This window comes from Anticarsia gemmatalis, chromosome 27 (assembly GCF_050436995.1).
Source record: "Anticarsia gemmatalis isolate Benzon Research Colony breed Stoneville strain chromosome 27, ilAntGemm2 primary, whole genome shotgun sequence".
NCBI classification, from domain to species: domain Eukaryota; kingdom Metazoa; phylum Arthropoda; class Insecta; order Lepidoptera; family Erebidae; genus Anticarsia; species Anticarsia gemmatalis.
In genome coordinates, this window is record NC_134771.1 from 3,378,278 (window position 1) to 3,402,731 (window position 24,454).

Here is a 24,454-nt window from a genome sequence, read left to right on the forward strand (position 1 = left end):
AACTATACTTGTACTTGTAAAAGGTTCATCTAAAATGCTCAGGCTACGTTTCTTTTTTTAGTAAATAATGTTGAATTTGTAATTATTACAGACTGAAACATTTTATTAGACACTCATTTGATTCCAACGAAAATACGGTATCGTGACGTCACTATATTTCTATACTAAAATGTGTTTTTGACATTTCATAAAGAGCTGATTTGACAGTAGTCAAGTACCCAATTAAACTGCTTAAGATACATGAATTTTTCTATCATTAAGTTAAAAAAAAATCGCACTTAAGACCCGAACGAAGAAAATCTAAAATTTATAAAGAGTTGCTGATTTGACTGGTTGATAATATTGTTATAAAAAGTTGCTGATTTGACTCGTAAACGAGTACAATGTTGTATGATTACAAGAAGAGATATTAGTCCTGTTGCTGTACTCCAATTTCGGAGAGAAGCCCGGAATAAGATAGGTCACTTCATTTAAACGTTTTCTGTCTGTGTTTAAAAAAGACCCTCCATTGAAAAAGTTTCTGAAAGTTTGTTAAAATAAACAGTTTATTTCAATGAAATAAATCATATATCGTATTTACAAATATTAATTGCATAAAAAACTGTGCTCTATTAACTTCAAAACTAAGTTTAAATATAATAAACCTTGCTAAGTTTAGGCACTCGACATTGACTGACGTAACAATAGGATGTACTTTCAATTTTCAGTCGTTTGACCTCTAAAACTTTGTTTAAACATTAATATTAATATTATAGAAATATGAGAGATTGGTCAGGGGTGTATCTATCTATCCGATCACAATAGAGACTAACTACCACTGCAGCCTTTTTAAATCTATACTAATATTATAAAGAAGATTTTGTTTGTTTTTTTGTACGCGCTAATATCAAGAACTACTGGTTACAACCAATAGGAGCAGAGTACCAGTAAAGAATGTTACAAAAACGGGGAAATTTTTGACCCATTCTCTCTTACGTGACGCAAGCGAAGTTGATTTTGAGACAACTCACACACAGTCATTTGATTCCAAACTAAGCAGAGCTTGTACTATGGTAACCAGTAATAAATATATTTATTTATCCTACTAATATTATAAATGCGAAAGTTTGTGAGTATGTATGTTTGTTACTCTTTCACGCAAATACTACAGAATCGATTACGATGAAATTTGGTATGTAGGTAGACCCAGAATAACACATAGGCTACTTTTCCGGAGTTTCCGAGGGATCGCCATTTATACGAGCAGGGTTTCCACGCGGACGAAGTCGCGGGCAGCCTCTAGTTTTTATATATGAATGTAAATATTAATGTTTTTGAGTTTAACGCATTGTTAATTCAGGATAGTAGGTGTTTAATAAAAATAATATGTTGCTCACGAAGCGATGAATATGGATTTTAATTTAGACTACTTTTACTCGGTCTAGATTTTAAAAGCATTGTAGCGTCGTTTTGAAAAAGAATAATACACGAACTGTTTTTACAATGTAGGCAGGTTTTTTTTTTTGTTACATACTAATAATAATATCACGCCTGTTATACCCAAAGGATTAGGCCGAAGTGTATAAAATACCATGTTTCGCCGTTAACAATGTTAGTCCCATGTAATATGGGGCGGCCATATTGTTATTAATTTTTTTTTATTGTATAACGGGAATTTGTAAATTGACGGATGCATGGCAAGAAAAGGATAAACGAAAGGTATTTTATTTACTTTAGTTTAAAATAATATAAAAATGCACCCACATTGAACGGAAAATTTAAACAATAGTCATGAGAAAATTCTAAAATATCAATCTTATGCACTCAAAACAATAACATGACATTCCATTAAAATATGACATGAATTAGTTCTTTCATTCATGACTTATGTGACATACATACATACACTAGCTGACCCGCGCAACTTCGCTTGCGTCACATAAGAGAGAATGGGTCATAATTTTCCCCGTTTTTGTAACATTTTTTACTGGTACTCTGCTCCTATTGGTCGTAGCGTGATGATATATAGCCTATAGCCTTCCTCGATAAATGGGCTATCTAACACTGAAAGAATTTTTCAAATCGGACCTGTAGTTCCTGAGATTAGCGCGTTCAAACAAACAAACTCTTCAGCTTTCTTTTTCTTTTTTTTCTTTTTAAAAAAGACAACTCCCGCACTAAGAATTGCTCTTGTGTCGCGGGGACTTTTACAAACATACAAACAACGGACACAAAGCACAACCAGACTCGAAACAATGATTTGTGGATCGCACAAATAATTGTCAAATATTATAATATTAGTATAGATTTAATCTGTCATGTGACACTGCACCATAAATAACACAGAGCATTATCTATGCGTTGAGTTCCGCACTATTTTATTTAACCACGCACTTCGTGATGTATCTCAATCAATTTAACAAGAACCGCCATTAAATTTAACCTTGTGCTAAACGTCAAAATTTGCAATATTCTCGTGTACAATAATTAACGAAATAATATGCAAACACGTTAACTGGTTAAAACGCAATGATCTTTTTAATTAATTGGATTGGAATACGGTAAAGAATGATAAATTATGTTTGCAATATGGCGGATCCGTACTTTAAAAAAATATTGAAATTTTTACGATGAATTATCAAAATAAAATAAAGCAATAGTTAAGGTTATTTTACTGTTAATATACAAGATATATTAGGATGAAATGATATTTTATTTAGCTATATTAATTCAGAATTATGTCTTGCATAATTAAACTAAACTGAATTCTTTCTAGGCTTAAAAATTGTCATATTGAATAAGGAATAACTAAATATTCCTAAGTTATGTTCAACAGTTTAGTACCCTTTTTAAAATAATATGTGCCAATTTTGTCGTAAGTATTACAAAATAAACCAAAAAATCTCAAACCTTTTTTGATATTTAAAAACTTTTGCAAAATACTTTGTTGACTACACTGACCTTAAATGACTTTTTGCCTTTTGAGGTAAACAGCTATTATTTTAATTGGTATTGACGTTTAACAATATTTTATTATTGAGGAACATAACTACACCTTTTATTAATTTAATATTTTATAAAAAAAAAAAAAAAACTCTTTATATATACATATGTATATATATATACATATATACTCTACACCTTTTATTAATTTAATATTTTATAAAAAATAAAAAAAAACTCTTTTATTGTTTTCAATTTCTGCGTATCTTTGCTGTCATATAGAGAAATAAAACAAGAATGTACTTAATATTTACAAACATACAAAACAAACAACGGAGACAAAAACAATCAGACCTGAAACCACTATATTTGTAGATCGCACCAATATTTGTTCCGTGTGGGAATTGAATTCCCGATGCTCAGGTAGTGGCGTAGCGACCATCTTAACCACTGCGCCATGAAGGCCGTCAAAAGACGAAGGAATAAATAAAAATTAAATAAATGCCTTCACCTTTTGTTGGTTAAAAAAGTTATCCAAGCTCCTTTAAGTTACTAAACTTCTGGCTTATAAAATAAAATCTCTATTCTTTCTTTTTCTTAAAACACCTGTTACTAAATATACTTAAAAATATCCGAAAACTCTACGAATAATAATGATAATAGTAAATATTACGCCACGCAAGGAATCCTTGGCGTACGGTCAGCGTGGCTACATTCATTTGTTTTACATTAAACAACCTTCGAACAAAATGGAAGCTAAGTTACATGTTACACGCAATTTTTGTTCAAAAACATATCGATATTTGTGTTATGCATCTGTTTAATAATGTATTTAATAATTTACTGCCTCTGTGGCGCAGAGGTTTAGGTCGCCACGCCGCTACCATTGCGTCGGGAGGTCGTTCGATTCCCACACGGAACAATTATTTGTGCGATCCAAAAATAATTTCGGGTCTGGACTCTGGTTGTACTTTGTGTCCGTTGTTTGTATGTTTGTAAAAATCCCCGCGACACAAGAGCAGTTCTTAATGCGGGTGTTGTCTTTTTAAAAAGAAAGAGAAGAGAAGAGACTTCTTTTGTAGAAATAGAATAAAAACTAAAAAATATTTACGTCGACCCAAGATTTGTTTGCTAAAACAAAAATTGACATAGGAAACTTTGATGACTAAATTCTTAGAAAAGTAATTTTGAAGTAAAAATTAGATACAAAGATAGCAATAATCGCTATTATTTCTTATTTACGTCATAATCTTAAGCATAGAGTACTTACTTAATTTTAATCTACGTCAGTGTTTTGCAAAAAGTTACGAATGGGTTTTCCCGCGCAAAATAACCTAAAGATTGAACTGTCAATTTGCAATTTGTAGTACCAACATCAGAAAAATAAAAATAAAAAAAGCATTGTGCGTCATAAAGCTTGTACAAAAATAAATAAATAAGCAATATTGTTCTTTTTTCTCTAAAATTCTACTGATTTGTGAAATGTTTAAAAACAAATTTGTTTTTGAAATAGTTACTTACTGATAAAAAAACTAATTTCGTAGAATTATTAATAAAGTTGGTATTTAAAATGAATCATAATAATATGTATGTACACAAGAAACAGCTCTTGATAACCAGTTTTCTAAAAGCGATATTAAGAATAACAAATAAACAGTATCTATAAAAGAAAACATTGGGACCAAAATAACATGTTTGAGAGATCTATAAATATTTCTAAAGAATATCAAGTTTATCAAAGCGCGCTTAGATAGCGAAGTTCCTAAGAACCGACTTTTTCATCGACAGAAAATTTTATCCAAGAATAATTTGCAGATAGTCTATGATAATGACGAACAATAAAAAAATCTTTATTAAGTTGGCTGGCATTCAAACGGAATAAAAACGATCTATGTCAGACTGCGAGGCGACCTAGCATAGAATAGTACGGTATCTTTTCTATGCATGTAATGTAAATAAATACGAAAACAAAAAACAATAGTTATTATAAATTGTCCATAACAATAATCAAAAATTTAAAAATAAAAAATACCTTAGTCCAGATACAGCGCAACATCTATGCCTGAACATTTTTTTTCACTGTCATAGACACAAACAACACACTTAAACAGCCAACAATCGAATGAAAAAGAAAATTGTCACTTGTAAAAAAAATATCGCGTGTGATTGTAAAATGGCGTTTAGTAAACGATTAACATTGATTTAAGGTTATTGTGAGTTTCGGGAAGGACATTATGCTTTACACATTATGCTTAACACATACCAATGTGTTTTAATCAAGATAAAAAATACGCGGGAAAAATTCCACACATTTACGCTTCAAAATGGGCTACTTTGTAAACAGGAATTTAATAATTTTGGCAGACGATAATAAAGTTGTTTTGATCAAAGTCCAATGAAACTAAACTTTTTATTGGTATTTAAAGAATAAATTGCCGTATTGACAGAAATTTTATACATTTACATACTTCTCCACACATAGTCTGATTTAAGCAGTATTTTGAAATCAAGGTCTTTGTCAAAAGTAGTTTAAAATGATAGAAACATCGGTACCTGATTACACATAGACAATTCAGAAAGAATCTCGTAAAATATAAGCATTATGTCCGCGAAACCTGTTGTAACAATAATATTATGATGATAATCATTATTATTGCGCCATATTTGTATTCCCATATTATTAGTGTCTTTGTGACCGATTGCGTTACGGCCACGACCTTACAAAGATATGCAAATGTTAAAACCGGTATAATTGATAAACAGAATTCTTTGATTTTAGTTTGTCAATAAACAAACTATTTATCTATTTAGAATATAAAAACGTAGTGTATAAAAAATAAGCAAGATTGAAATTTAAGTTTGTTTAAGTAAATAAGATCTAATAGCATTTATATTATACTAATATTTAAAATCAGTAATTAAAAGAATCTAAATTGACACTGAAAAAGTGCAAAAAACTTTTTATTCCTAATGCACTTCAGTAATACTTTCAAATTTCGAACATCAAGCACCTATTAAAAAAATAAACAAAAGACCCTATTACACGATCAATTTTAATTCAAGGGTCATAAAGTTAATTTAAAAATAAAATACCAACTAGAATGTTCCATACCTTTTCCCAGGGCTATATTAATGGGACTTCCCATTTAAATTGTGGTCCAAATTGATTGATGCTATCATTTTGAGTTACTACGACATGGTTGACCCACATGCGAACCTATTTTTCAATTCAATATCTTATTGTTGCTAGAGTAAAAATACTTTGGAGTTTTTTTTTCAAGGCAATAGAGTGGCGAGGTCTGGTTGAGGAAATTCAGAGGTTGAGAAATATTGCAATATGATACTTTAGTTGGTTGCATTTTTATGCAATTTACTGACTAACAAACGTTCGGATCAGTTATACAATGTTTTGTCTCACTCACTCATAAATAATTTCAAACTCGATTGAAAGTGACAAAATATAGATTAAGTAATTTATGCTTACACTGCTTTTATTCGTAACACTGTTTTTGTTATAAACTTTATTATGAAGTAGGTTATTATTCTATACAAAGATTAGTCAAAGTAGCTAAAAATGAAGTTTTTGAATACTTGTCTTGCAGGCACAAAGATTTGTCTTAAACCGAATTTCGATCATTTTTGCGACGACAACAGATCAATAGTCTCTTTTTTTTCAAAATACAACCACAGACAAACTCAAATAGGAATGAAACTTTTAACGCGCGAAGTATGAGTCTTTGAACTGACTCTAAAGAGAAAATGTCTACTATTGTATTACAAATTACAATGGTATTCCTAAAAAAAGGTTAAATTCAATGAACACATTCATTGAAGACGCAACAATCGTATATTTCCTGCAATGCTTGAGTAGTCGTTCTAATTGCACGTAATTCAATGTTACAAGACTATAAAAAGGACTATTTACTACAGGGCAATGTTCTTAATACTTTGCAATACGTACATACATAAAAACGTACCTACCTTTTCCTATAGGAGTACACCGAAACCAAAGAACGCCACTTGGTACGATCCTTACAAACTTCCCTTGCCTCATTCACATCCATACATCTTGTCAAGACGTTCTTATAGACATTTTCGTTACTTTTTCATGAACTGCTAAATGGGTTTGACTAGAATGACTAACTGAAAACACCGGGAAGGGACGCGTTTAAAAGACATACACAGATCATATCGGTAATGTCTTGCAAACAGGTCCTTAGTACTCGTAACCGGCGGTCCTGTATGACAAGATGTATGGATGTGAATGAAGCAAGGGAAGTTTGTAAGGATCGTACCAAGTGACGTTTTTTGTCTTAGCTTTTCTCTATGGGAAGGAGGCATGATTTTATGCCTGTAAGTATATAGAACTGTGTTAAATTATACTTATTTATCACGAGATATATTTTCAAACGCTGATAAAATAGTAGAAGTTTTTAAAATTGTGTATGAGTTGGGATTTCATTGAAGTGTTGTACAAACATAATGACATATTATTAGACGTACAAACGTTAGCGATAGCAGTTTCCCGTCATTCTCTCACGCAACGATCAGCTGATTAAAATATACAATAATGTAATTTTATTTCTCGATTAAATCTCGAAAATAAAGTTTTTAAATCATAAATCAGGAACAATATAGATTTAATGTTTTTTACCATAGATTTTTCCTGTTGACAATTTTATTTTTAAATCGGAATTTGAATTATTTTATTGTTTATGAAGACAAAGGAATTGTTTCCTTTTTATTATTTATAGGCCTATGAATTCGAGTACGTGAATATAAATTCCGGGATAAATAATATTCTATGGGCCAATTCAATCTATAAACAATCTACACGTAAAATTTTATCAAAATTCGTTAAGTATTTTTCTAGTTCGAGTTGCAAACATACACACTATTTTACAAACTTTCCCGTTTTAAATATTAATATAGGGCTATTATATCCTTGAATAACCATTTTTAAATCATTTTTTAACTTAGTATATAATCAAAATGTCCTAGAACTTAGATCCGGAAGTGTTATTGACATTGATTCAATGTTGTATGACACAATTGACATTTGACATTTCATACAATAAACATTGCTCGCAAAAATACGTGACCTATTCAATTTACATGAGAATTAGACCTCACTAGTCTAAAGTAGGTTTAAATCGAGATATAACTAGATATTATAGGGTACTTTAGTCGGTCAAGAGAAAATTATACAAAGACTAGCAAATGTTTTCCAGTCCAAAGAAAATTATTTAACTTGTAACAGTAAAAGGTTTTCTAAATGCTCACGTTATATCAATTTTCGTTTTAAATGTTGAAATTAAATTTATAATAGACTGAAACATGAGGCAAACATTTGATGTCAAAGAAAATACGACAGTGACGTCATATGTCATATTTTTTTTACAAAAATATGTTTCTGACGTTTCATAAAAAGTTACTGATTTGACTGGTAGTAAAATACTGTATTATCCTAGACAATTATGAAGAGAATATAACAAAGTAAGAACTAATTCATCAAAGAATATAGGTATCACGTCTGTTTATTTATTGTTACAAAGTAGGTTTCATTATGCAGTCTTTGTTTTGATATCACTACATTGTCCTATAGTTTTAAAATGATTGTGCACGAACGAAGTATCGTATTTACAAAACTTGCCATCACACTATGTAAATAAAATAATTTCAACAGCCACTTTTTGTAGTTAAACACATAAAAACATTTAACATTGAACAAAGTTAAAGCATAAAGTTTTGTTTGAATATTCAAGGATTTATTTAAAAGCATTACCGAACGAAACATGGAAAAACCGTACAAAATTTTGACGAGACTGGCTGTAAACAAATTTCCAAAATTAAAAAAAAAACAAACCTGGAGTTAGCTCTTGTCATTTTGGTCCCGTTGGCGCCAAATTCAATTTCACTACCGCTAAAACTAGTTACTAAAGGCACATCACCTTCCGCCATATTTAAAAGTAAAAATATACACTTTATAAACGTGAAATTAGTATTTGTATAGCGCGCGAGCGTTCCGCGCGACGATCGGCGATGCACTGAAGGTTTCTACGATTATTTTATTGATGTTAATATAATGATGAACGGTCGAGCAAGATAACATGTGACGGCCGCTGGACTTGTGCTGTGATAATTGGACGGTGTTATGCGAGATGAGCCACGCGATGTTTCTGTATGTTATTTGTGCCACTTTCGCTTGTTGTGGCACATTTTTGACAATAAACAATGGTATTTTTCTAACTGGCTTGTTCGACATAGCCTTTATACATTTTTTAGATAAAAATTGACATTGACGTAAATTAGGAGAAATATAATTCTGTTTTTGTTTTCTGTTATTCCTAAATGGCAATCGATATGATTTACTAGCCTAATATAATTTTACGCAGAAATTTTTCATCTTTTTTTGTACTTTTATAATATTAACATCCGAATACTTTTGAAAAAAATGTCCTGCAAAATGTGAACCACAATTAATGTTATGCTAGTTGGGTTTAGCTAAAATTCAGTCTACAGGGAAGCAAGACTGACAGTTCAGAAGTAAAATATCACGCTTAATACCAATAGGGTAACACAGAGATACATCCCAAACACACCATATTTAATATACAACAAAATTAACCTCCGCGTATTTTCGCCAGCCGTTTCATTAGTTAAAACAATACTATTACATAAGCGACCACCACTCAATTTGGCCCACTTGATTACTTAACATGTGGCCAATGACTACAAGACCAGCATACGTATGTTGCCGGAACACTTGTTTAAAAACTAGTTTTTTGTACGTTTGAGAAGGTTAAGTGAGGAAAAGTGGGCGTAATGTGGGTAAGGAGAGGTAGCAAAATCATTGATGACATTTTCAATAATCTATTGTCAGATAAAGATTTTTTAAATCTTTGAACCTTTTTACCAGTCTTACTGACTCCGATAGGTAGTCGCTCTATGTTATAGTCATTTTCAAAGATCTTTGACAGTCGTTAACAGTAGTCAGAAGCTTGAAAGTCTGACAACCAGTCTTACCGGTATCGTGTTATAACCCAGGTAACTTGGGTTGTGGAGGTCCGTAAGGCAGTCACTCTATATAAAATTATGGTATCCAGCTGCATCTGGTGGAACTGGAAGCCCACTCCAACATACTTGGAAGAAAGACTGATGATGTATATTTTTTTTAATACTGGATTATAAAAGACGAAAAGTTGACCCGCATAGATTCTTTCGCGTAAAATTTGGCGGAAAAGAGTTATTATTATTATCAAAAAAGTTGCATATAATCTGATTTCGATGCAATAAAGTTTCATAAAAATCCGTTTAGTAGTTTTGGTGATAGAGTAAGTACCTAGTAGTAGTACATACAAACATCCCATCTTTCGCGTTTTTAATATTGTTAAAGATTAAACCTGTAATATGAGTCATATTTCTAAGCATAAATTGCTACACAAGGAAAAACCTGAACAAATTCAAAGAAACTGGGAATATCCCGAAACTTTCCTCAGGTAAAATGTAAAGGTTAACAAAGAAATTCACAATTTTGAATCAGTAGTATTTTCCCTTAAAATTTGGAAAAACACATACGAATTAATTAAGAAATTCACAATTTTGATCCATAACCTTATAATCCGTATTTTTTTTTAAAACACATCCCTACTGAAATAGGTTAAATTTGAAACCAAAATTTGCACGCTTTTAAACGCTAATACTTTTAACTTTAAAATGTGTCTTTCAAGTCTCAGTCTTACCATATATAGGGTACCAGTATTTTACACGGAGCGACTGTCTATCGGACCTCGACAACCCAGTTACCTGGGTTATAACACGATACCCCTCGGTAAGACTGGTTGTCAGACTTTCAAGCTTCTGACTTCTGTTAACGACTGTCAAAAATCTTTGAAAACGACAGCTAGAACCCACAATTTAACGTGCCTTTCGAAACACGGAGGAACTCTGTATGCATACGGTCACCCTTCCACAGAACAGCCTCAGCAAGCATAACTTATATCGATCCACGCCGGCTTTTGTTACTTAGCTACGAGCTGCTCAATATGTATGTATGTATGTATGTATGTATGTTTGTATGTATGTAAAAGCCAAAATAAAATTACGTAAAGCTTAGGAAGACTAATTTCTATGTTCTAGAAACGTTACGCATATTTGTCGAACGAAAGTAAAAAATATCTATTTTGCATGCGCATATGAAACTGACGGTACATGCTTATTCATTTAGAATTATTTAATACTAAGTGGTGTTGTGGACTTTTTCAAGAGTTAAATTACATTATTGACGGCCTTCGTGGCGCAGTGGTATATATAGATAGACGCCACGCCAATACCAAGGGGTCGGGATGTCGTGGGTTAGATGTCCATACGGAACAAATATTAGATCAACAAATAGTTTTTTCAGGTCTGGTTGTACTTTGTGTCCGTTGTTTGTATGTTTGTAAAGTCCCACGACTCAAGAAGAATTATAAATGTAGCGATTGTCTTTCAAAATTAAAAAAAAAATATATTTCGGTGAGAAAGTCTTTTCGCACTAGAGCCGTATATCGTAATAAAATCTTTTCTCCACACAAAAAAGCTCGATATTTGGGTACCTCACGAGCTCATTGAAAGAAACCTAATGAACCGTGTACTCATTTGTGATTCTTGAAGCCAAAGAGATTTTATTACAAGTTCATACATACTATAATGCGAAAATACTTTCCCCGACCTAATATTTCGCCATTAACAATGTTGATATGGGTCGTATCAAGTCTCGTTATCCGATCTCTGCCTACCCTTATGAGAAGAAGACGTGATATTATGTATGTATGTTTGTAAAATACATTAATAATATCACTATAATACTTAATTATTCACTCGACAGTGATTTACTCCAGCTATATTGAATAAAACACCTGTATAAAGTTATTCAAACAATAAGCTGACTCAAGGTTTAAATTGGGTTACTGGTCATGAAAATTGAGTCAACATATTATATTTCAATATGGAGTATAACAATTTGTACTTTTATTTGAATTTAATTTTGATTTCGATGTATCGTGCAAAGAGTTTTTCATTCATTCATTCGTTCATTCATTCAACAATTATTGATAGTCTGTAGACTGGGTAGTAAGACCTAAGATATTAAAAAGTTTCGTATTGTCGGTTTAATATACCAATGTATTATGTGGACTTTGATGTCTGATCAAGATTCATAGTAAACTAAGTCGAGGCGCCCATAGCCAGCTGCGCTCACTGGTCGGTAAACGATCTGTGGGCTAAGCAAACCGTGGCGCGGTCATTCCATAGACAGGTGACCGCATAATGGTATTTAAACTGGGCGTCTCCGTGCTTCGGAGGGCACGTAAAATGCACGTAAATAATAACAGTCGTTAAGCCACGTCAAAGGCCTTCGGGCGGCTTGAACAACTTTGACACTAGGTTGACCACTAACCATACGATAAGAATAAGACATATTACTGTAACCGACTAACCCCCGGTTTCTGAGGTACATTTATCGGTAGTTTATCTATTCAATAGCGTTTTTTTATAAAATTTAAACGCCATTGAATAGATAAACTACCGCTAAATGTATCTCAGAAACCGGGGGTAAATTGAGATATAACTCATCTAAATAACTTCCAAAATAATCCTGGCTCAGTGTTACATATGGTCGTTCAATACGTCACATCGATAATCTACTATTGTACCAAGCGGTGTCATCCGCCGTACTTTTGGTAAAGTCCAACTACTAACTACGTGTAAACGATTGTGAAACTTCCCAGAAATTCATTAAAATGGGGCGTTTGTTCCCGAGACTACAAATATTGAGTTAAATAACCGTATTAAATTACAAACAAACAAACATATTATCTCGTAGTACATTATATTGACTGCCTCCGTGGCGCAGTAGTTTAGGCGTTTAGGGTTCGATACCCACACGGGACAATTATTTGTGCGATCCACAAATAATTGTTTCGGGTCTGGTTGTACTTTGAGTCCGTTGTTTGTATGTTTGTAAAAGTCCCCGCGACACAAATGCAAATCTTAGTCCGAGGGTAGTCTTTTAGTCTTTTAGAGGCCTTTAATTCGATAAGATTATGTCAGTCCATCATACCCTACATATTTTTTATTTATTATAGCAGAATAAAAAGAATTGAGGGAACGCCCCAGAAAGACTTGCAGAAACGACATTGCCCGACCCGAGAATCAAACTCCTAACCTCAAGATGCGCAGTCAGATAAATCACAAATGCAGTTATATTTTGGGAATTTACAACTACCTACATAGATAATAAAAATAACAGTTTGCGGAATTTCCCGTAGAAACCCGACAGTGTTCTGCGAATATAATCATAATCGCTTTGGATTCACAAACAAATATACCAAGAGATAACAGCTATATTAATTGTGTTGTTTTGTTTACAAACCCCCGGTTTCTGAGGTACATTTAGCGGTAGTTTATCTATTTAATAGCGTTTAAACTCATATAAAAATAGTGATAGCCGAGTGGCTTCAGTTGGCACCTCTCACGCAAGTGGTCGCAGGTTCGAACCCGATGCAACACACCAATGACTTTTCGAAGTTGTATGTTGTTGTAATGCATTTATTGAGGGCATGCAAAGTCCCCAACCCGCACTTGGCCAGCGTGGTGGACTCAAGGCCTAACCCCTCCCTCATTACGGGAGGAGACCCTTGCCCAGCAGTGGGACAGTAAATGGGTTAAAAAAATCTTTTAAAACAGTCTTACATAACCTCAATCAAAGTGCTTCGATTCTAAAAAAGTGAGTCACATTTTATATACACAAAAACAACTGAAACAAGTATTGCCAGCTGTTTAATAAAAATATCATTTACATACATAAATATTCAATATATTTTAAATGGAATCAGTGATGTAACATAAGTATATAGATTTTAAATTACAACATTTAAAATAATAAACTTTATTTTCATCATTATTTTTTAAAGCAACTGTATTTCTTTTTCTTTAAAAAGACGATTCCCGCACTAAGAACTGCTCTTGTGTCGCGGGGACTTTTACAAACATACAAACAACGGACACAAAGTACAACCAGACTATAAACAACAATTTGTTTATCGCACAAATAATTATTCCGTGTGGGAATCGAACCCACGACCTCCCGACGCAATGCTAGCGGCGTGGCGACCTTAACCACTGCGCATTAGGCCCATGTAATAGCTTATTGCCATATACCGAATTACCAAACTCCAGGCTACCAATTGAGAAACCTAATATGAATTAGAAAAGACAGATAGTACTTTGTCCGACCCGGAAATCAAACTAGGGATTTTACGATTAGCAGCCTTTGTTTTATTATTGTCGAATCGCTCTGTAAGCAAGCAGTCTACTTGTTTATCAAAATACTTAAAAAAAAACATCTAAAAAGTAAAAAAGATGGTGGCTTCTTGTTCAAAGTTGAACACAAAAGAACAAAACGTTCCCACAATTAAAACATTTAAAAAAGAATAGAAATTGAAATTTGAAACGCGTCGACCAATGAGCGGTCGCCAAAATTGGTGCTGCTCACTTTCAAAGAACGTGATTGGTTAACTAACTAAGTCTATGACCCGTAATTGGTCAGAATGCAATGGCGGACGACAGTTTGCTTTCTCTAATTGTCTATGACTTTCGCTGGTTTTCGCTAAGTATTTTTTTTTATTGTTTTCTAAACGTTTAAGGGAATTGTCGTGAATGAGGAAATGTGCGGCCTGGTTTTGAGGTCAGAAGATAATTTGTTTACCTATAGTTAGTCTAAATATCTTAAAACTAACTTGAATAGGTATAAGCATATGATTGGTTGGTAACTAGGCAGTTTAGGAACTATAGAATAGATTTTTGAAGAAATAAATTAGGAGGTCGAAATCATATCGTAGTAAGCTATCTCTTTCTGGAGATACATAATTGGGACCAACATATGTACTAAAGATCGTTTGTCCTGTAAAAGAGGCTTTATATTTTTTTTCATTATCATGTTACGTTACCAATAAATAATTCTCTATGTGCCTATACTCTAACTATGTTGTAGTCGGCTTCTAGTCTTACACGATACAGCTGAATACCAGTATTTTACATGGAGCGACTGCCTATCTGATCTCCACAACCCAGTTACATGGGTTTTAACACGATACCCCCCGGTAAGACTAGTTGTCAGACTTTCAAACTTCTGACTAATGATAAGACTGGTTGTCAGACTTTCAAGGTTCTGACTACTATTAACGACTGACAAAGATCTTTGAAAATGACAACTGGCAGTCCGATTGCATACTACTATTTTGAATCAACGAGCTATCGAATAATTTTGTATGAAAATCTGATGAGCGCTTCTAGCCCTCGGTTTCTGATGCACATTTAGCGATAGTTTATCTATTCAATAGCGTTAAAACTCATACAAAAATACCGCTATTGAATAGGTAAACTACCGCTTAATGTACTCAGAAACCGGGGGTAGCAGATGTAGAAACTATAAGTAGTTGCAGTGCATTTTAAATGTAAAATTCTCGATACTCGATGGTTACGATTGAAGAGAATCGCGCTACGGGACCCACAATTTAACATACCTTCGGAGACAGAGAATCTCGATATGTACAAGATACTCACCTATCTACAAACCAACCTCGGTGACAGGAGCTTAACCTGAGAGATCGAATCTCTAGCTAAAATGATGAACTATGACGTCACTATTCTAGTAAACACAAGCAATAAACAATAACGGCCGGGTCAATGCCTGAAGAGGCATTACTATAACCGGGTTATATGATCCTTGAATGTAATTGTGCAACAAAGGGTTATGCGTGTGCATCTGTAGTTATAATAGTAACATTTGCGTGTCTGTTAATTGTGTAATGCACCCGTTTTGCTAAATTTACCAGTTTTTTTTGTTTTACCGTGAACTCTGTTTTAAATCGGAATTGTAGTACAAAATTTTGCTTATATGTTGCCCTGTAAATTATTTTATAATGTTTTAAACTAGAATCATTTGTGGCATAAAATCTAGCTTATATGTAGCTAAAAAAATTCTTTTATAAACCAGTAAAAGTTCCATTGTTTTGGGTAAGCCTTTCATAGATTACCGTGGATACAGGAACGTGTAAAACACATAGCCCTTTGCGTAACGCAGTTGGGTAAAAAGGCATCTCATGTAAATAGTTAAAACTATTTTGAAAAACTTAGTTATTTTTAATTTTCAGGCAGATACTTACATTTATACAGACAGACCGACAGATCTACCTTAGACGCGCACTCATTTCGTTTGGCTATCCTATTTTAGGACAGATTGATTAAAAATAAATACCTAACTTATAATATTTGGTTTTTGGTATTATTTGGTGGTCTTCATCTACCGTTGTGCTAAATATAAAAATCAGCGGTTTAATCATAAAAGTGTAATAGAAATACATTCGCATTATCAATATTAGTGTACTATAGATAGTATAAATGTTGTTGATAAAAAATCCTACGTTATATTCGGTATACAAATCTGGGATATTCTGGGACGATTATTTGTGGCCACTCATATCCTGCGGTACTAAAACCGGACTGATGATACGTTTGAAATTCTACGAAATGGTATTAGTCACTTGTTATAACGGTTAAGGAAAATCTTTGTATGTGGACTTTGGACTGCTCTTCCCGGGCATTAAAATTATTTTATTTGAGTTGGGAAAATCTATACTTATATTATAACGCTGAAGTTTGTTTGTTTGAACACGGTAATCTCAAGAACTACTGGCCCGATTTGAAAAATTCTTTCAGTGTTAGATAGCCCATTTATCGAGGAAGGCTATAGGCTATATATCATCACGCTACGGCACCAAAAGGAGCAGAGTAGACCAGTAAAAAACGTTACAAAATCGGGGAAAATTATGACCCATTCTCTCTTATGTGACGCAAGCGAAGTTGCGCGGGTCAGCTAGTAGTAGATAAATTATAATGTGTGTATTAAAGACGATTTGTCATCAACTAAGATAATTGTCGTTAAGCCATGTCAAAGGCTTTCGGGCAGCTTGAACAAATTTGACACTAGGTTGACCACTAACCATACGATAAGAAGAAGAAGACTGGCACTGCTATTCCTAGGGCAAAACCCAAAAGATTATTCTAGAATGAATCACTACACTTCTACCAGTTTTACCACAACAAAAGCTTTCCTCGTCTTATGACACATAAAAATTGTCTTTAGTAGTAAAAATGTACCAAACAAAGGCGTATGAGTCAGTAGTTATTTATGCGTAATGACGTCATAGCGCGGGACAATATCTTGTAGCTTTTTACTGAATAATAACGGATCGGTCAGGGCTAAACATTTACATATGTCAATTGTCAATATATGTATAAGTATGTTTATAACTAGTAATTTATACTTCGACAACATAGAATAGGAATGTTCTGATATTTTCTCGCGAAAATACTGTGATTTTCTTTTTCTTGTCCTTATCTCACGTAACTTAGGGTCGGCAGGCACAACATATTTTCTCTTAAAACATGCTGTAAAGGGGAATTGACTGAGGTTTTCGCAACCAGCTGCCTGCCTGACGAAAACCTTTCTAGGGGATAAAACAACTTAACTGCTCGGTCGGTTATCCGTCCCACCGGGCTATAAGAGTGAAGGAATAGAGAGTGTACCTACCTGTGTATTGTGCACACACTTAAGCACTAAACTAAATCTGACTAAACTGAAAACTGGCCACCGAGGCCGGATCGGCAGGGACTTTATTATTATTAAAAATAAATATATTTTCAACATAGACAAAAAATTATGTTGTTAATGATTAAACGATAAACGATTCTAAAATGTTGTCATATATTCGTATAGGTATTATTATTTTTAACAAAGTGCCTTTCAAATATCCTAGATTTACTTAAATTTGTTTGGATAAAATACAAATAAGAATTTCACAAACTTTGTATTCAAACCCCATACTTCGTCACCAGTTACCAACTTATCTAACTATTACGTGTACATTAGCCTTAACTACGTAATCACAAAACATTTTCACTTCAAAAACGATAAAAAAACAAAAATTTCCAGTACTCAAAAACTACCTCACTTTTTGTCCATACTAGAAGTTTCTAATACAACTTTTTGCTTAGAGCGCGTTCCCACTATGTCGTGACGACCGATAATCGTGTTGTTTTAAGTCTCGTGGCTTATATGTTTAAATGTAGGTGTTCACATATAAAACGACACGACTTACTGTCGTCTACGACATTTTTTTGCAGTGACGACAGATTACCGTGACAGTGGGGACGGCTAGATACGACAGTCACTAAACGATAAAATTTTGTGACGACAAACAATCGTTATAATAGGAACAGCTAGAGACGACAGTCGTCCAACGATAAATTAATCGTTACGACATAGTGGGAACGCGCCTTTGCGTTTAAATTACAAAATGACATAAGCAAAAACTCTTCAAATGACAGTTTCGTACTAATTCTAAGCCACTAGTCCGCTATAGTGCTGTCCTTGTCTCTCTTGTGTTAAAAGTGTTGTTGTCTCACTCCCTCGCCCGCGTTTGGTTTACCGTTAAACAGTTCTTGTTTACCACAGCTGTTTTCATTCATCAACATGTTGTAGAAAGTACTTGTTTTATGTGTATTTTTATATTATTTTGCTTATAGTTGGACCACATTGAGAACAAGAAATTGTATTCTGATATATGCTTGAAATATTCTAAATAGCTGACCCGCGCAACTTCGCTTGCGTCACATTAGAGAGAATGGGTCAAAATTTTCCCCGTTTTTGAAACATTTTTTGCTGGTACTTTGCTCCTACTGGTCGTAGCGTGATGATATATAGCCTACAACCTTCCTCGACAAATGGGCTATCTAACACTGAAAGAACTTTTCAAATCGGATCAGTAGTTTCTGAGATTAGCGCGTTCAAACAAACAAACAAACAAACTCTTCAGCTTTATAATATTAGTATAGATTTCACTAAATATAAAAGTAAAAAATACCATTTTTTTACGGCATGCTTAGGTCTGTCAGTTAATTACTAAATTAAATACAAGTTATTAACATTTTTTTACAAGAAATTCCCAAGAGCAGTTAAATATTTAAACGTTTAGCAATAATGTACCTTAAGAAGATTCTGACATAGGATATACCTACATAAAATCAAAATGTGAAGAATCTTTGAAACCTTCCATAGGGAAAACCAAGCGTTATAGTCCATTAGACTACAGCCACTAATAAAATTTATATACAGGAAAAGTCATTGTACTAACATATAGGACAAAGAAACAGAAATAATAATAGGTATTATAATATATGTTGTCAAAATGCAAGGATAAAAACAGTGTTTGCCTTTAGAATATTTTTTTAAAGACTGAAAGTTGTACGCCTTGCAATCTGTCAAAGTTGCATTACTTATTATTTATTTTGTACATTATAAATAAAAAAAAATCTAGTAAAATTAAAAGTGACTGCCTCTGAAGCGCGGTCGGTAGTGTATCTGCCTGACTACGAGGTCCCGAGTTCATTTGGATGAAGCTTTTACCAGGGTAAAAGCAGTAGGATAAGTTGGTATTACAAGTGGTTGCAGGTCCGAGGCAACACACCAATGACGTTTCAGAGTTATGTGTGTGTTAGAGATAATTATCACTTGTTCCAACGGTGAAGGAAACATCGTGATGCAACATTGGATGCCCGAGAGTTCTTTAAAACAGTTCTTGAAGGTATTCAAAGTCCCCAACGTGCACTTGGCCAGGGTGGTGGACTCAAGACCTAGCCACTCTCTCGATACGGTAGGAGACCGTAGCCTTGCAGTGGGAAATTAAAGTGTGATTTTTTTTTCCAAATTAAATATTTTTCAGCTAACCTGGTCATCTAATCTATTGCTTCTTACTTGCAACTTGATTATATACCGCGTCTTAGAGCTCCACAAAAATGTTGCCATGCAATAAAATTTTACACCAAAATAAATACTCATATCATGTCTATTTTCTCCAAATAGTCTGTCAATCAACCTCTGTACATAAAAGACGTTCAATTCGCTTTCACTGATCGCTTTCAATCGAATAAGTTATCAATAAACTCATATTCATTGTTATGGGTACCATAAACTACGACCGTATATGTTGTGTACTCCTTTTGAGTTTGTGGACGTGTTAGAGTGTATTTTTTGTGGCTGGTAACATTAGGGGGTCGTATTTAAGTGCTTTCCCTCCTAAAATACGTTTTGAAATTTGGTTTAAAGTATAATATTTCATTTTCAGGTCATTAACAAAAAAAAAGATTCTGGACTACATTTTCTATTAAAATATTGTTTGTGTTTAGATGGTGTTTGACGCGAATTTAGTTTGTTTCTTTAATTTATATTGCTCTGAACACTTTATAGGCAATTTATAATATAATTTTATTTTCACTACTTCAATCCAGAATATCGATTTCATTGGGACAATTATAACCAATTTAACATTGGTAGCCCTTGTATTTTTCTTAACCTAGAAATCAACTCCGAATCCGACACTCATTTATTTTGTTGTGATGATAATTTTTTGAGCACTTCTTTTATCGAAACATTAATCCTGGGTTTTTACAATCACCATTATTGTTTGTTTCACCATAAATTAAGTACTAGGTACTGCTTTGAGTAAGAAACTGTACCAAACCTCTCAAGAAATACAACGCGAAACTATTTGTTTATAAACTTAAAACGACAATTTACAAGGCCGTTTCGCAATTCCGACCCTAACCTAATAATACTTCATTTTCATAATTATGCTAAATTTGTATAAAACCAACTGGTTTGGCAACTTAGGCATATTTTGCGATGTGATTGATGGCAAAATAAATAACTGAATTTGTAATTTATTTTTTGTATGTTTGTGTGATATCACCTGTTCGTGTATTGCGTAGAATATGAACAAATAAGTAGCCAAACTGTAAACGGTATATTTTAATATTTTAAATATCTTTAAGTTAAAAACCAATTTGAGATTATATTGGTTCGATTCAAGGAATTATTTTAACTTTCCTACCAATCCCGACTTTCCTACATAATACTATAAATGCGAAAGTAATTCTGCCTGTCTGTCTTTTACGCTTTCACGTCTAAACTACTGAGCCGATTTTAATGACATTTGTACCGAGATAGAGAATTTAGGCTACTGTTCGTCGCCAAAACGGGATAAGAAAGGGTAAGAAGAGGGAACGGATGTTTGTATGTAAATTCTGTACCAAGTCACTTAACCATACGGACGAAGCCGCGAGAAAAAGCTAGTTCTGAATATTTGTTTCTGTCAAAAACATAAAAAATACTGGCCTAAGTATAAATAATATTAAACTACCCGCGTCTTCAACTGGATTTTTCCCAGTCTCAATATCATTATAATAGAAAGATTAATAACTTAAAGCAAGTGTTATTATATTGATGTTATCCTTAAGGTGACGTCATTATATGTCGACGCCCCCAAGGAATAAACCGGTAATCGCAAAAATCTAATTTTACAGGAGAAATGTTTTAGTGTTTTTCAGGTATAACTTTTCTATAAAAGGTAATTATGACAACATTGTCATATGGAGGGAAAGCTAATTTTTTTTCTAATAGTTAAAAATAACCTGTGAAATTATTGTATATACACAGGATTAGTAAATCGCCAAAATACATAATACCGAAAATGGTTTCAAACACTTTTAAAGGTAATGATATATTAGGATCTTCACTTATTAATATTATTCCAGCAATGTTTACTTACAGAGTTATTCTTGTGAATTTCTTAAAAATCATAGACATAATATAAGTTTACTGAATTATCGAACGTGTTTTTACATTACAGAGGGTGATTGTAATATTCAGTTACCGACTTATTACGGTGAAAAATTAATAACCATAGAAGTGTAAATAATTGTAACAGTTATCGCGTACGCCCTGTATTTGTCTCGGTGTGAGTAATGTGCATTACATGTAGCGACATGTTCTTGATTCGTCGAGCGCGGGCCAGTTAACGCCAATACATATCTTAAGGTCTCAAATGATTACTGTAATAGAGTATTACCGAAAATATCGGCCTAAAAATTTACGAGAATAAACCCGTAATCGCGTTAGCCAGAAGATTTTAGGGAATATTTTACAGTAATATTTCTTTACCGAAATTTGGGCATATAATTTAATTTGTAATAAGGTATAGCGGTATTTGTCACGTAAATAAAAATAAAAAAGAATCCATGGAACAAACATGTCATAACGGAAATCATTGAAAATTTTGGGAGAAAAAATCTGAAAAAAATTGTATAGGTGTATTCACACCCATAGATACCGAAAATGTAATAACAATAAAAAGTCGGTAATAGTATAATACCGGTTTATTCCTTGGGGGCATCGATGTATATATTTAATAGACAAAAAAACTAATCGTTTTTGTATCCTGTTATATTATGCTGTTCAATCTATACCACTATCGTAAAGAGAGCAAGAACTGTTGGTTTTTTGTTAGGGTGTTATCTCCGAAACTACTAAACGGATTTGAATAGGCTCCTCCCTATATTACCTTATATATAAGGTAATATATTACTATCTTTTCACCTTCTTTGGCAGGAAATTCCCAGAAATCCTTTCTTAGCGGATGCCTACGTCATAACATCTACCTGCATTCCAAATTTCAGGCCTATCCCCCGGTTTCTGAGGTACATTTAGCGGTAGTTTATCTATTCAATTGCGTATTTTTTTGTACGCGTTTTAACGCTATTGAACAAAAAACTAAAAAAAGAGAAAACATATTATAGTAGTTTTTTTAACTAAAATAGGTTTATAGTGTGTTTATGAATAAGAGGGATAGACTTTCATTTTCAAAACAAAAAACGTTCGTAAAGCGATTTTATAATATTTTTTCTGCATCAAAGTTACAAATAATAGCCAAGTTGGCCTTATATGTATTTGTACAGTAATCAATAGGGTATCAATCATCTAGTTTTGAAATGTACTACAAATTTCACTACAATAAATTTGTCTTGATTGACATTCAGTAGGTATATTTAATATTTATGCTATAGATACTGAAAAAGTAATTTAAACCTATGTTCTTACTAGTTAATAAACGCGGCTCTGCTTGCGTGTACCTGAATTAATAATGGATGTTTTTGTAAAAACTGGCCCATTATTAACCCTAGGCCTAGGTTTTCTTATATGTGCGTACAAAATTTCGTCATAATGGATTTAATACCATAATTCCAACGATCTACGAAGTAAGTTTCGTCAAAATCCGTATTCGTATCTGTATCTGTATTTTGTCAAAATTAGTATAGTCCGACGACTTAGTAGAGAGCTCGTTTAAGAGGCTGTCGGATTAATACGAAATTCAGAATTCAGATCTTTTGTGACCCCTCGAATTATACAACAGTCAGTGGTCTGTTTGTACGGCAAAAATTGCCGTACAAAACAGAATTTAGAGATACACATAATTCACAATTATAATCTAGATAAATCGTACATGCCAAGGCTTTCTACTAAGTTGTTAGATTATACTTTGTCATCAAATAAAACTCTCAAACAATCTTTTTCTAACAGAATAATTTCTTTACCAACTGCAAAATACTTTCATTTCTAATAGCGGAAAATAAGCAACCATTTATTTATTTCCAACAAATCATAATCAAGTAGTTACCTATAAGGAAAAGTAACCACAGAGCCTAGCAACCACGGTAACCACTAGCAACCAATAGCAACCAACCATTAAGACCCATGTTTCGTTTTCACCACAAATCATAGCTATGAGTCATGATTACTTTGACAATTCTTGACTGAAAAGGCTTGAATCACTGCGGCGTAGCGAAAAACGAGAATCCATGCAATTTTTCTAGCTAATACTGTTCCACTGCCAAGCCAGAGTCTTCTACCGATCTTTTTTCTTAATTTTTTTATAGACAACTCCTGCACTAAGAATTGCTCTTGTGTCGCTGGGACTTTAACAAACATACAAACAACGGACACAAAGCAGACCCGAAACATTTATTTGTGGATCGAACAAATAATTGTTCCGTGTGGGAATCGAACCCACGACGCAGTGGTATTGGTGTGGCGACCTAAACCACTACGCCACGGAGGCAGAACTAGGGGGAGGTTAGGCCGCGTACTAATATTTCTTCTCAACCCATTACTGTCCCACTGCTGGGCAAGTTTCTCCTCCCGGATTGAAGAAAGGGTTAGGCCTAGAGTCTACCACGCTGGCCAAGTGCGGGAACTTTACATGCCTTCAACAAAATGCGTTAAACAACTTTTAGGCAAGGTTTCATCTCGATGTTTTCCTTCACCGTTGGAACAAGTGATAATATAATTATTTCTAATACACACATAACTTCGAAAAGGCAGTGTTTTGTATCCAACTGCTGATCATGAGTTCGATTCCCGTGTGGCGCAAAACATTATTGAACTTTTACTTATTTATATAAAAATATTTATAAGTAACCCGGAGTTTGGCGACGTACCCCGGATACGGCAATAGGCTCGTCCCATATTACATAGGACTACAATTTTTAATGGCGAAACGTGTATTTCATACACCTCTGCATATACTTTCAAGTAAGT

General features: G+C 33.4%; 1 protein-coding gene and 1 long non-coding RNA gene across 4 annotated transcripts in view; one reads left to right on the forward strand and one right to left on the reverse strand.

Annotated features, from left to right (window-relative positions):
- ced-6 (PTB domain-containing adapter protein ced-6) overlaps positions 1–24,454 on the reverse strand; it is an 83,496-nt gene that overhangs the window by 58,015 nt on the left and 1,027 nt on the right. For 2 of the 3 annotated variants that reach the window (XM_076132162.1, XM_076132163.1), the window contains exon 1: positions 8,789–8,978. The exons of the other annotated variant lie outside the window; for it this stretch is intronic. In XM_076132162.1, the coding sequence (XP_075988277.1) occupies positions 8,789–8,883 (95 nt within the window). In that variant the 5' untranslated portion in view covers positions 8,884–8,978. Of the gene's footprint in view, positions 1–8,788; positions 8,979–24,454 lie in introns of those variants that run through there. 3 annotated transcript variants of the gene reach the window in all.
- The window catches only part of LOC142984501 (uncharacterized), a 54,316-nt gene continuing 41,393 nt past the window's right edge, over positions 11,532–24,454 (forward strand). Inside the window, exon 1 of the long non-coding RNA XR_012960152.1 lies at positions 11,532–11,594. This is a non-coding gene — a long non-coding RNA (uncharacterized LOC142984501). The remainder of the gene's footprint in view (positions 11,595–24,454) is intronic.